Below are 14,417 nucleotides of genomic sequence, written 5' to 3'. Positions count from 1 at the left end.
TGGCCTGGGCTTCAGCCTCAACCACCTGGGGCCGGAGTTTGTGCAGCCCCACAACATTGCCGAGCCAGAAGTCCTGAGGCCCCAGCCTTTCAGCCTAAACATGATGGGGCCTGCCCGACCGAGCCTACCCAGCAAGAGTGGAGGGGCGCTACCCAGCGTCACTGAGACGGTGTACGGAGAGGCCCTGGCGGCCGTTGAACGAGAGAGGCAGGAGGCGCTAGCCAGCGCATCAGAGTCGATGTATGGGGCGCCACCCGGCGCCGCCACCTGCGATGACTGGGGGGTGCTATCCAGCGCCCCCACCCTGGTGCCTGGGGCAACAACCGTCGCCGCCACCGAGATACCTGGATCCTGGAACGAGCCAGCAGTCCCAGAGGAAGGGGTGACAACCGTCACCCCCAGTCAGCCAGCGCCACCAGCCCGTAGGGAGAGCCCAGCCATTCACCATCCAACGCCCCCTGCCAGCCGAGGGGATCCAGCTGCCCATCACTTCCAGTCGAGCCAGGATAAGTTAAATTTGACAAATGTCTTGTATCCAAATTATTGTAAACCCCCAACCTTGCCTGTGCCTCCTGCACCAGAGGCTGGGGAGATTGAAATTTGGGGTTATAAGGACTTGCCTGTGCCACATGCACCTGAGTTCCTAGGGCAGGGGAGGGACGTGATTCAGGGCGAGCCTGTGCCACCCGCACTTCAGCCCCATGCCACTGGGCATGCCATGGACAAGGGAAGGGACCCCTTGGGGCTAGGGGAGCTGACACCCAGGCAGGCGCCAGTCGCCTGTCAGTCTGTCATTGGGGAGGGTATCGGGATGCCCCGGGCACCCAAAGATAACGCTCAATGGAAATTTATATCTAGCCAGGAGCAACCCAGCCGTGTCCAGCCCCAAGAAGCAGCCGTGACCCGAGCCGAAGATTCCCAGCCGCGTGTGCGAGGTAGATGGCTGTCTGGTAGCTTCTCACACTGGTGGATGGTTCTGTGGGGGCTACTGCTCGCAGCCGTGTGGCCTACAACTAGCTACGTCCTGGTAGGGTGGGACTGCGCCAACCCCACCCACGTCACAGCCTACAATAAGGAGAAGATGTGTAGCACGGAACCGCTACACCAGGAGGTGCCCCTGGGCCATGAGGTACATGTCCTGCAGCAAGTCAAGATTAGGGAGACAACATGATACAGTTGTCAGCTCACCGTGTCCCAGTGGACATTTAGGTGTGGGGTATGGGGTCACCTCAAGGTGACCTCGGTCCCCACCCTCATGAGGCCAACCAAGATTGATCCAGAAACATGCCGAGACCTGGCCAGGAACCAAGTCTACACGCTGCCAGGCAAGACCCAGCCACTGACGTTCCAGCTGAACCATCCCCTGTTCTTCACCCTCGACATGGTGGGCGCCTTGGTCAACAGCCCCAAGGGGGTGGGTTGCGAAGGGGAGGACGTCCATTTCGAGGGCCAGCTGTACCGCAATGAATTAGTGCTCCAGGAACGACGGCTGCTGGTCAAGGAAGAGACCTATGTAGTAGAGGAAGGACAGGTGGAGTCCCAATCTGACCACCTGACCCTAGAATGTCCCCATTCTGAGCTGTCTTGCATTACTGGGGAAGCCACCTACGTGTGGGACCACCTGGGGAGAGATTGCCCCTTGAGGCTGATCCGCAGCCTCCAGCCTAGCCTAGTGATGGATGCGTTCCTGGTTGACCATCAAGCCCAGTTCTTCAACAACATGACCACCCCCACCTCAATAGTGAACTGCGACTTTGAGGCCCATGCCACCAACCACCCAGCATTGTTCGTAGCAGCTGACCCGGCCGCGGCAGCGCTGCCCAGAGTATCGGCCAGGGATGTGGATGTCCCCCTGCAGGCCCAGATACATGCAGGCTACATTGGATTTACCCTGGAGACACGCATGAAAAGCACAGCGGCAGAAGAAGTAGCGGCCAACTGCTGGAAGCTCCAGCAACTAGACCCGGCCCATCCAGTGCGTGTCCAGGGGAGCACGTTCTCTGTGCTGAGGGGAGATGTCCTGCTCCAGCTTACCTGCCAACGCAACAAATATGTTGTCCGCGAGAGCAATGAATGTTGGGACAAAGTACCAGTGGAACCCACAGGATTCGTAGACGCCGTGACACGGGTGTATAGCGGCCACGCCACCAAGATTCCCTGCTCCTCCACCTACCCCCTCACTGTGCACGCGGAGGAGGGCTGGATAGAGCTAACCCCCGCACCTAAGAAGAGGCCACCCCCGCTGGATACGCCCAAGCAGCTGCTGACAGAACCCTTGGATGACTTTAGTTCGGGAGGCTTGTATTCGCAGGCTGAGCTGAACGACTGGCAGCAGCTGCTAGCGTTCCCAGCGTATAAATCCGCCATGCTGACCGGCCTGTCTTATGGCTCATGCGTTCAGCAAGGTAGCTGTTCGGCCACAGGAGACCATGGAATCGTGTCCTACAATATCGACCGACTGGCGGAGGAAGGAGAGGCCGCCCTGGATGTCTGGGCTGGGTTCAGACAAGCTATTCACGAGTGGGGAGATGGCGCAGCCATATTGTGTTTGCTGTTGTTGATCCTCAAACAGCTGGGGGATTTAACCATCATTTCCCTGGCAGCCGCGCAAGGAGGTGTACGGGCCGCCATGAATGCGATGTCACAAGTGTTCCTGTACCATCCAACCTTGTACAGGAAGGCCCTGGCCAGAGCCCGACTCACCCATGCCAAGTCCCGGGACTTTTCAGTAGACTGGGATGCCATTCCTATCGGCCGGGAAGCAGCCGAGGAAATGGTGTCCATGCAATCAGCCGATAGCGGGCATGACCGCCCAGGCAGGCCTGGACCACCCTCTGGAAAGCCCCGCGGCCCCTCGGGAGGCCAGGCTGTCGCTCAGACGGTCAACTTGGTAGCCAGTGCCCCAGCCGCTGCCAACAACAACCAGAATGCCCCGTTACTAACCGGCCCCGCAGCGGCTGCGCCCCACGCCAACCTGACACCTGCTGGCGCCGAGCTACGTGTCCAACCGAAGCCAGCCTCTACTTTCTACCCCACGTTGGGAGCCCATCAGCCCTGAAAATCACCACTAGGATTCCATTGAATCGTTATTATTTGTATATATCTTAGCCCTAAGGAGCGGGCCGAAGGCCTCAACCACTGTCGGAAGTCTGGCAGGGAGACCCCCTCCCAGCCTTCCGAGGGGAGAGTTGTGGTATTCGGCAACCGTGAGCCATGCCTATGGCACCCCTGACCGGGGTTCGGGGAAGGGCCACAGGCCCTCCCCCAAGTCCTGGGGAAGGGGTCTGCCGACCCCCTCCCTATGCCTAAAATTAATGACTGATTTTGACAGCCTTATTATGGTTAAGCTGTATTGTTAATTCCCCCACCCTTTCCAGGGATGGGGGATCATTATTGCCCAAACTGACTATTGTATATGTATTATGTTGCTTTTATTTTATGATTATTTATTCCTATCTGTGTAGTTATTGTTTGTTGTATATAACTTTAGTAATCCTTAGACCTTCAATAAAGGAACAACTGAATAGATGCTGTTTATTATTTAGTGATTGCTAGAGAAGCGTAGCTTCTCTATAGTATAGGTGTCCACGTCTGTTCACACTGCCGTAGTCATTTTGAACTCTGGTGTCTGCCATTTATCCTAGGCGGATACCACAAAATCACCAAAAAAGTTTTTTCTTTTATTTATTAAGTACATTCTAGTCTTTGAATCTTCACTACTATTGGTGACGGTCATTCTTGTTAATAACAGAAAAGTTTAAACAAAAGATTTTGGAGATTGTGGCGTGCTGCGTTGTGATTGCATATGTTTCTGTATCAGGATAATTTCACCCTCGATGGTTCCAAGCTCTTTCAACAGGGTTCTAAATGCCGCGCACCATTATCAATTTTGCCCGCCAAAATATTTCTTAGGAATTTATGAATTCAAACCACATTAGTCCAATAACAAAAAAGAATAAATCAACCACTTTTGAGGTCTAGCACTTTTTAAAAGTTTTATATCTCAACTGGGTCATCTTAAAAATGTAAGTAAAGAAATTTCTTATAAAGGTTCTTTTCAAATTTTGAATAATAATATTGCTACATTTGTACAGGCTTTAAAGTTGATAATTTCCTAAAGCTAGGTCTTTGGTTAGGGTTAGAGTGCCAGCATAAGGACATGAGCTTGTATACGCTCTTGGGGGTATTCTCTGGACACTCCAGTACATTACCATCCTTCAGGTACTTTACAACCTACAATAAAGTACATGATTAGTACAAGAAGTATATGTATTCATATTATTCATGAAATTTCAAATGGCTAGAAGTCAGAAAACTACAGGAATAAGACAATGACTGATAAATTGATGTACATCCTCAATGATGATTCACAAAAATAACCCCTACTAAAGATTACAATTTGTGGTTGAAACGTTTTGACACTCAACTTAATGAACCAATCAATTAAAAATCAAAAAAAGTCCCAAAAGTCGTTAAGCCAACGAATAATAAAACGTCTTTCATAATTTTTGGGGACTAGGGTAATTAACAGCCCAATGTCCATTCCTACCTGGTAGTAGTAGACTCTCCTGTATATTTTTTTTGTTAATTGATATTTACTTTTCACTCTCTTAATCTAAGGCCATATGTAAATCATATTCACTTAGTAGGTCATTGAGCAAAGCTAAAAATCTCAATAGAGGCAATTCAAAACAGTACTTTATGTTCTGATTTATGCTAAATTAGATGCTTTGTTTTGTGCTAAATTTGTTGTGTTGTTTTGTGCAAAATTTGATGTATTTTTTTAACAAAATTTTTGTACTTCACCTGTTCATTGGTAAGGCCATAGTATGGCTGTAGAGCAAAGCTGAATATCTCCCAGAGAAGGACTCCAAAGGCCCAAACATCCGACTCAATTGTGTATTTGTTGTGAAGGATTGACTCTAGCGGCATCCAGCGGATGGGAATGGCATCACTTTCTTCTCCCCTACAAAAATAGTAATTGTATTTCATTTATTACTCTTCAAAGAAATATTCAAAATCTTAGATAACCGTCGCATAAATTATAATACCATTACTTTCATTAGAGTCATTAGATGGTCATTTGAAACTATATTTATAGCTGCTTTGCTACTTAAAATCAGAATTATATAAAAGAAAACAAAGTAATATCAATTAGGGATAAATAAATTGAAATAGAATAGAATGATAGAAAAGTTACACATCGCATCGTACTATAGACAACTTTCCGCAGATATTTAAATTATATTACGTGTTGCTGAAACCGGTTTTAATCCAACGGATATTAATCGGTTTCGAAGCCGTACTGGAAGAGCTAATACAATGAAAGAAAGTATTTGAAACCAAATTGAAAATAGTTGCTACGCTTACAACATACCTGTAATAATCTTGTAAAAACATCTTGTGTGAGAGTCCAAAATCTGCTATCTTTACAACATTACTCTTATCTAACAGACAGTTTCTTGTAGCTAGGTCCCTAAAATTCAAATAGCTTTCTGTAGATTAAAATTATTGTTTGAAAGGTTTGGAAACTATTAGTTTGTATCAGCCAAACAAAACTGAACAAAAGTATCCAGGATTTTAAAATAGAATCTTTTGATACATTTTCGGGAACCAGTTTTGTTTACAGTCCAATGTCTCCCCAGCTCCCTCCTTGACTAAAAAGCAATGTTTTTATTTTTTTCGCTTTCATACCAAAAAAAACTGCACAAGGAAAAATGTTTGAAAAAAAATAGTTTTAGTTGCCTTTATTACAATCAATACAACTATTTGCTGTGCATTTACTTCCGCATATAGTTGTTGCATTGAAGTTTCTTCATTTTCTCAAAGAGGAAATCAAATATTTGAGAAAAAAAATTATTACTTTCCCTCAAAAAGCCTGTTTTGTAAATTGAAAATAAAGGATATGTATTTTCCGTATGCCTAACCTAATGGATTTATCAGTCCTTTGATCTTATATCAGATTATCTTGTACTCCAATAAAATAAAACTCCCCTCCTACTGGATGACTACTGGATGAATAAACTGACCAATAAATGATATTAATGTTTGCAACTTAAATTGACGACAACATTTCCTTTTCATAATATCCACATATATTCTACATCCATTCAAAACCAATGCAGGGGGCCATAGCCCATAACCTTACTAACTTAAACCTAAAAAAGCAAATACAAACAATAGAAAAGCTACATTTCCTCTTTGTATAAAAATATATTATAAATTATAGGGTAAGTTCCTTTGCACTTCGAGGAAAACCGCGAAAAATTGAAGCAAAGTAAACATGTAGATTCAGAATGGGCTCTTTTGATTATTTTCATACAGATATACATTTGTGTAAATTAAGTCACACCCAACTCTACAATATTTTGGCATTATCACAATGCTCATTTTTTAAAAGGATACATGGATGACCAAATAAGAAAAAAATACTTCATCCCAATTCTTTGTTTAATAAAGCTACTCTTTTAGTTTTAGGATTACTTTCCAGCCATTTATTTTCAAAGCCTTTTCTAATCAATTAGTGTCATAAAAGAGCTGCTTGCAAACTATCTATTATTTTCGATTTATTTTCTTGTAAGATAGGGCATTCTAAGAGGTATAAAACCTAAGACTTCTCGATATGTACCTGGACATTATCATCTATAAAACTACATAAGTACAATTGACGTAAGATTTAAAAATCACGTAGAAATTTTTCAGTCAATATAACTATCTCTTTCTCCAATAATTGTATAGATTGCATTTACAATCTTTTTTGATTCATATCTATGATATGATATCTTATATTTTATTTGGATTATTTTTTTCAATATTTTGAATATTATTAAAAGTAATTGATTATTTTCAACTATTTAAAAAGATAGATTTATAATGAAATAAATGTTTTGATTTAATATCAATTTAGAACATTGTTTATACTAGAAATTTGTATGGCATTTGTCGACAAAATGGCACATTAGAATTATAAAATAAGGCTTTATGGCCATAGCTATTATATCAAACAGGTAGAAAAACAAATAGCGGTAGGTATAGTATAGAGAAACTACGATCCAACTTTAACAAAAATTCTCAAATTATTACCTATGAACAAATTTTCTATCAGAAAGGTAGACCATACCCGCTAGAATTTGTCGGGCCAAACCAATTTGTTCTAAAAACATAACAATACTATAACAACCAGATAAAAATAAAATAATAGTTTTTTTCCAAATGGCTTCCAGTATAATATTCACTGGATTAGAACTGGTCCTCAGCCATTCTGAAAAATCATGTATCGAATCTTATTAAAGGCAATTTTCCACGAATAACAAAATAAAAATATTAAATTAATACATGCTTTGTTAGCTCTAGCCTTAGACCCCTCTTGGCTAACAAAACTGGATTGAATCTTATATTTTTTATATCAATATTCGCGGAAAGCTGTCTTTAACACGATGCGATAAATAACTCTTGATTATCTTACTTTTAACTTTTACTAATAATTTAACCTTAAAAGTTAAAGGCAGTTTTAAAACAATCGTGAATACATTATAATCAAAAATGTCAAAAAAGCAAAATCTTTATAGTAAAAAAAATAAAATATTTCCTGTTCCTCTAAAAAAAAGGAACAGACTTTTGAAACATTTGGTACTTGCTTACATGTGGTAGACTGGAGCACCGAAACCCCCCCCCCCCGCTTAGTTTTGACAAAAATCAAAAATAAGGGGGGGGGGTAGTTTTTTAATGTCTGGAAAACGGCAAGGAGGAAAAGTGCTCAGCAAGGCAAAGACTTAACCCCCCCCCCCTTAATTTTGAAGAAAATCAAAAATAAGGGGGGGGTAGTTTTTTCACTGTACAACACGCCAGAAAGTTGAGTGAGGTAAATCAAGAAAATCCAGTATACCAGAGGGGAAACCTTATTACAGGGATATTCATGTTTTGGGGCATAATTTCCTTATTTATTAACTGATTTTAGTAATTGATGTATCCCTGAACAGAAAATAAGGAGGAGGGGGGCCAGTAAAAGGTTTTAATTTTGCTCCTCCTTATTTTCTGTTCAGGGATACATCAATTACTAAAATCAGTTAATAAATAAGGAAATTATGCCCCAAAACATGAATATCCCTGTAATAAGATTTCCCCTCTGGTATACTGGATTTACTTGATTTACCTCACTCAACTTTCTGGCGTTAATAACTACCCCCCCCCCCTTATTTTTGATTTTTGTCAAAACTAAGCGGGGGGTTAAAAAACTACCCCCCCCCCCTTATTTTTGATTTTTGTCAAAACTAAGCGGGGGAGGGGGGGTTTCGGTGCTCCGGTCTTCACATGTAAGCAAGCACCAAACATTTTTATGTTGTTATAAAATGCATTATTTTTCAAAATTAATGACTTATATTAAAAATGAAATTCTTACCTATATGAGATATTTTAACATCAGTGAAGATATTACTGCTATCTGAGCTTCTTATAATGTAGTTACTGGGACTATTGTTCCGTAGATAATTAGATAGATCTCCCTAAATATATTTTATACAGCATGATCTATAAGAAAAGTATTTTAGGGTTTACAGCCATCATTTCTTAATGTATCATCAAAAGTAGCGCATGTCCTAGTTCTTTATGCATTTCCACACAAGAATATAAAAAAAAAATAATTTTACCTACATTAACAACGGAGATTTTTAGCGCAAAATATTTTTAAAAAGTGAAAAAGTTTTAGATTGCTTAGTTACTCTGTAAAAGATAACATACCTGTGACATATATTCAAATAACAGACACATTGGTTTCCCCACAGCGCAAACACCCAACAACTTCACAATATTTGGGTGGTCAAACTCAGCCAGCAGGTTCGCCTCACGCTCAAAGTCAGTCTGCATGTCATCCGTCGCTTCTTCCTGTAAAAATAATAAGTTTCATGAGGCACAAATAATAATTTATAATTGACATAAATATCATTTTTAAAGTTTTGTCCTTGTTTTTCTTCAAAATAGGATATAAAATGTGTATCCAAATCTATCAGATAGTACGAAAAAGTATTTTGAGGTAAAATGCAAAAATTGTCAAATTTTCAAGGGATGCAAGTGAAAGATTTTCATTTTTGTGACCTATTTAAATGTGGGAAGCAAATATAATACCTTTACCTATAGATAGGGATAACTATTATTAAAAACAAACAGATAATATCATTAATAATATATGGTAGATATCAATTTCAACCACAAATACAAGTAATTATGAGCATTTTAACTATTTCTTAGACGAAAACTTAACCCTATTCCAAGTAAGTTTAGTTATTGGTATATATATTCAAAGTCGGAATAGCAATTTCCAAAATTTAATACCATTTTACAATTTTATTTTTTACTTGGTTTTTTTTCTAGAATAATATTCTCTTTCCATCTATACCTATAGGATTTGATAATACATACGAGTCCTTTCAGTCAAAACCATTAAATCTTTCAAAATATTGAAGAATTTTAATGCTTGTAGGATAGAGGAAAATAGTAAAAGGAAGGAAGGAAAATACACAGTAGGAAAATAACCTATAAAATAATGAGAAAAAAATATTTATCGAACCAGAAATGAGTCCAACAAATAAGGGGACAAATGTTCCAACGTTTGGCCTTTTTTAAGAGACACTTTCACGAGCTTCTTTAGAAAAAAAATCAGATTAATTTGATTTTTTGTACATTTATTCGTTTTGGCTTATTTCTTAAATATAAGTTTTCTTAACCTTTAAATTTAATAGTTTATTTTAAACTGTTGGTATCTATGCCTTCTTGTTTGTCTAATGTAAATATATTTAAGTATTGGCCATTAAACTCCCTAGTGTGTATGATGTATATTTGAGTATTGGCTTCTAAACCCACTAGTTTGTATATTGTTTATTTAAGTATTGACCTCTAAACCCACTAGTTTGTATTATGTATATTTAGGTATTAGGCACTAAACCTACTAGTTTGTATTAAGTTATTTAAGTATTGGTCTCTAAACCCCTAGTTTGTATAATGTATTTTTAAGTATTGATTTCTAAAGCCTCTAGTTTGTATAAAATATATTTAAGTATTGACCACTAAACCTACTAGTTTGCATTATGTATATTTAAGTATTTTGCTCTAAACCCACTAGTTTGTATAATGTACATTTAAATATTGGCCTCTAAACCCACTAGTTTGTATAATGTATATTTAAGTATTAGCCTCTAAACCCACTAGTTTGTATAATGTATATTTAAGCCAATTTCTGTGTTATGAGGATGAAAGGTAGATTTATAATATACATATTGTAAAATCTGTAATACCTAAAGCTATATACATAATCATAGAATATATTGATAGAAAAATATCAACGGCTTAATAAAATGAATTCAATAAATATATCTAATATTTGTCTTAAATAAGACCTTGCCGAAAATTAATAAGTATATTTTACATATTCATAAAGGTTAAGTTCAAGCTTAACTAAATAGCTACCTAACTGCAAGGCTATAGTTTTATATGTATTTTATATGTATATACTTAGTGTTATATTATGAGTAAAATTGAATATATATGCATTTAAATATGTTAACTATGTTTGAAAGATTTTAAATAATTGTTTTTATCATATCATCAAAATACAATTTTGATTGAAGTTTGTATTTTTAAAACTAGGTTGCTGGATTATTATTTCATTAGAATAACAATAAAAAGTGTTACCTTTAACATTTTAACAGCCACTATGGTGAATTCTTCTCCGGGAACCAAACCAGGTGCTTTACCCTAAAATAAAAAAAAGTTGAATATACATAAAGGTAGTAAGTTGTACGTGTGTGCTTATTAAGGTTTTGCTAACGGCTTTAATGAATAACAATTTTCAAAGAGTTTGGTATTTATCTAGGTCAATTTTTAGGCTATATGATTGTAGGGTGATCACCAAAATATCATTTTTAAAGTGATATAACTGGATATATATACTAATCCTTCCATTTCTTGGTTATACCAACTTTTATAAGTTATACATAGAGTTGCTAAGCTTGTACAAAAACAGCACAATACCTGGAAAACTCTACCAAAAGCTCCCTGACCAATGTCTCTAATATAAATGATATCATTTCTGGGATATTCCAACTGCTCTAATCTCGGATGCAATTGACTTCCTGAAATAAAGGATAAAATTAGTCAATAAATAAGGAAGATTTTGACTAATTTTTCATAATTGCAATAAATATAGACCTGCACAAACTCTCCCTTTCCTTTTACTTTATTCTTATTATCATTCACATTCTCTTATTTGTCCATAATCATATAGTTTTGCTAGTTCGACAACTATGGGCTGTGTTAAAGTGTTCACGAAGCTGGGAAAAAGTTGATATATGTCACTGATTAATGTTTTTAAGAGTACTATTTTGAGAATTAAGTCTTAATTACTTCCCATTTTAAAATAAATCAAACTTTAAAAAAAACGAATTTATTCCCTTGAAAACATTGATGTATTTTGTGTTTTATTATACATATCTTAAAACCTATCAAAATCGACAAATAACAATCTTTTTGTTAAGGTTTACTTGCAAATTTAGAGTAGAATAAATTCTTTTGTTACATACATATCAAACTAACCAAAAAGGTTTATAATTTCTTTTTACGGGGAGATTAAACGATTTTTACGGATAATCAAAAAGATATTACCAAATATGGATATAAGGTCAGCTGATTTATAGTTGTCGATTGTAACATAGCATCCTCATCCTATCTCAATAATTACTACTTGCTAAAAAAGCTTCAAACTTCCATAAAAAATTTTAATTTTAAAAATTAAAATTTTTAATGTATAATGTATAAATCGTTTTGGAGGGTGGTGGTATTCTCCTCCAAAATAGTTATAAACATTTCAAGAACTTATGACGAGCTACCCTGTAAAGGAGAACCATACTGGTTCAGCTGTTAGCAAGATCCTTTAGAACAGACAAACATACAGACATCCTGTTACATTATTTTAACAATTTATATTTAGGATGTGTGTATTACTTAAATATAATTTATTAACTTAAACAGAAAGAGGGCTACTTATAGTAGATATTCAAAATAAGCTTTAAAACACAAAATAATTAATAAGTTTTAGGTCATGGAAAGGAAACAAGTTTGCAGGTTTTGTTGTATTTGTATCCTTTCCATGAACCAAAGTTTTTATTATAAGCGTTTTCTAAGATAGGCATTTGTTGAGTATAACCCCTCTCTCTCTCTCTCTCTCTCTCTCTCTCTCTCTCTCTCTCTCTCTCTCTCTCTCTCTCTCTCTCTCTCTCTCTCTCTCTCTCTCTCTCTCTCTCTCTCTCTCTCTCTCTCTCTCTCTCTCTCTCTCTCTCTCTCTCTCTCTCTCTCTCTCTCTCTCTCTCTCTCTCTCTCTCTCTCTCTCTCTCTCTCTCTCTCTCTCTCTCTCTCTCTCTCTCTCTCTCTCTCTCTCTCTCTCTCTCTCTCTCTCTCTCTCTCTCTCTCTCTCTCTCTCTCTCTCTCCCTCTCTCTCTGTTTTTCTTTCTCACACATTCAGATTTTTACCTGGGGGGTTAGTTGTTCAATAAATATTATTTAATGTATAAAAAGAAACCAAATATAAATTTATATTTTTCTATAAAAGGGCAGAAAAATAGCTTAAAACCAACAAACGACTTTTTTAATAAAAATAAAATAGCCTAAAACCTTTCCCAAAAACTATAAGAAGCTTCACTGTAAAAGTGAACCATATCGTTTCAGCGGTCCCTTCTCTACAGATAAAAAAAGCTTACAACTTTATAAATTAGGATATTGTTAAATCTTTTCATTTAAAACTACCCTTCTGTACAACCCTTCTGTACGTAATTGTATGCAGGGAGGAAATGGATATTTGGCTTTTTATTACATTAGTTCCCAAAGTTAATGACATTTTGTTAGTTGGCTAATTAACTTTAGGGACTTTCATAGAATTTTAATTAATTGGTTTATTACTTTGAGTGTCCAAATGTTTAAACCACCAAATATTGTTTACAAAATGGGTAATTTTGTGTATATTTTCATTGAAAATATCCATTAATTTATCGGCCATTGTCTTATGCCTCTAATTCCCTGGTTATTTATGTAGCAAGTGGGTTAAGTGTGTGTGTGTGTTATACTACGATAGTGTGTGTGTGCGTGTGTGTGGCAAGATAGGTAAGGTATGTGTGTGTGTGTGCGTGTGTGTGTGTGTGTGTGTGTGTGTGTGTGTGTGTGTGTGTGTGTGTGTGTGTGACAAATTACAATAACTTTTCATTGGAACAAAAAAAATAATGTTTGTTTTTATGGAAAAACTTTAATAAAATGATTGAATTTTTTGCTGAAGTATATAGCAAATATAATACATTTTTACTTTTTAAACAATTTAATTCTTAAATATCATTCTTTTTATAGATTTAAACACTTTTTCTATTGTCTTTATACCAGCTCAAGCATACCGAAATTCGGTTAATAATTTTATGAAATAAACCAAACTTTTTCATTACATTTTAAAGAAAGTTTGAAGACAAATATTATTAGAGATGTATTATAAAAATATTTCCTAAGTATTGTTTTTTTTGTTTTTATCTGTGAGCGAAGAAATAGCTTATTATTTCATAATTTAATTCTTGCACAGATTTTAACATTATTTTCATGTGGAAATACTCTTTGCATTTTAAACTGATTTTTTTCTAACTTAGTTGAACTTTTAAGGCATTATACTTTGAAAATTACTTTAAAAATACGAAAAGGTAAACGAAAATGCATTTTGAAAAATTAAATTCGCGATCACTTTAAATAATTTAATTTAAATACCCAACTTAAAAAAGATATAAAATGTTACATCCGCACTTGTTAATCTTAAAGCCCCTATCTTATCGTTTTTTAATTATTGAAAATTTGTCTTTCTAATCTTAATTCATGTTTAATGTTTAATTCATACCTGTATTATGATAGTTTGTATTTTCTGGAAGCTTCTGTAAGTCTATATCTCCATCCTAAATCAAGAAATAAATAAGTACTTAAAAGTATATAAAAGAGGGAAGTCATTTTCTAGTAAATCCCGTAAAGGTGTGTGTTATAAGGCCTAAAAATAGTAGTAGAACGATAAGGTGCTCTATATAGTGGTATTCCCTATTGAATAAAACAATAGGGAAATTTTTTTTTTTTTGATAACCGTACCTGGAATATCTATCATAAGAAATTTCTATCAAACGCTTTGTTTGGCTCAAACTGACAAAAATTAAAAAAATATATAATTATAATAATAATGTTTTCTATAGGTACAAGGTAAAGGTTAAGAACAATCTATACCATTAAATAAAGGAAGAAGCCATTCTTTACAGGTTGTACGAGCAGTGAACATTAAAATGAAACTTTAACAAATCATTAATACAATGACTTAGTGAAACAAACCAACACAACAAGTTACATACAGACAATTTTGAAAA

The 14,417-nt window shown here is 36.9% G+C and overlaps 1 protein-coding gene across 1 annotated transcript in view; it reads right to left on the bottom strand.

The window, feature by feature from the left end:
- Positions 1 to 3,358: 3,358 nt before the first annotated feature.
- The window catches only part of LOC145314284 (tyrosine-protein kinase transmembrane receptor Ror2-like), a 78,648-nt gene continuing 67,589 nt past the window's right edge, over positions 3,359 to 14,417 (bottom strand). Inside the window, exons 23-32 of the mRNA XM_080154140.1 lie at positions 13,910 to 13,964; positions 11,023 to 11,123; positions 10,684 to 10,746; positions 8,737 to 8,880; positions 8,399 to 8,501; positions 7,084 to 7,153; positions 5,378 to 5,476; positions 4,807 to 4,966; positions 4,112 to 4,233; positions 3,359 to 3,860 (exon numbers count right to left, since the gene is read on the bottom strand). Of these exons, the coding sequence (XP_080010266.1) occupies positions 3,758 to 3,860; positions 4,112 to 4,233; positions 4,807 to 4,966; positions 5,378 to 5,476; positions 7,084 to 7,153; positions 8,399 to 8,501; positions 8,737 to 8,880; positions 10,684 to 10,746; positions 11,023 to 11,123; positions 13,910 to 13,964 (1,020 nt within the window). The 3' untranslated portion in view covers positions 3,359 to 3,757. The remainder of the gene's footprint in view (positions 3,861 to 4,111; positions 4,234 to 4,806; positions 4,967 to 5,377; positions 5,477 to 7,083; positions 7,154 to 8,398; positions 8,502 to 8,736; positions 8,881 to 10,683; positions 10,747 to 11,022; positions 11,124 to 13,909; positions 13,965 to 14,417) is intronic.

This window comes from Acartia tonsa, chromosome 3, assembly GCF_053477335.1.
Source record: "Acartia tonsa isolate MP-2025a chromosome 3, ASM5347733v1, whole genome shotgun sequence".
In the NCBI taxonomy this organism is placed as follows: Eukaryota; Metazoa; Arthropoda; class Copepoda; order Calanoida; family Acartiidae; genus Acartia; species Acartia tonsa.
The sequence above is the reverse complement of the archived record's forward strand: the minus strand, read 5'-3'. Positions and strand labels throughout refer to the sequence as shown.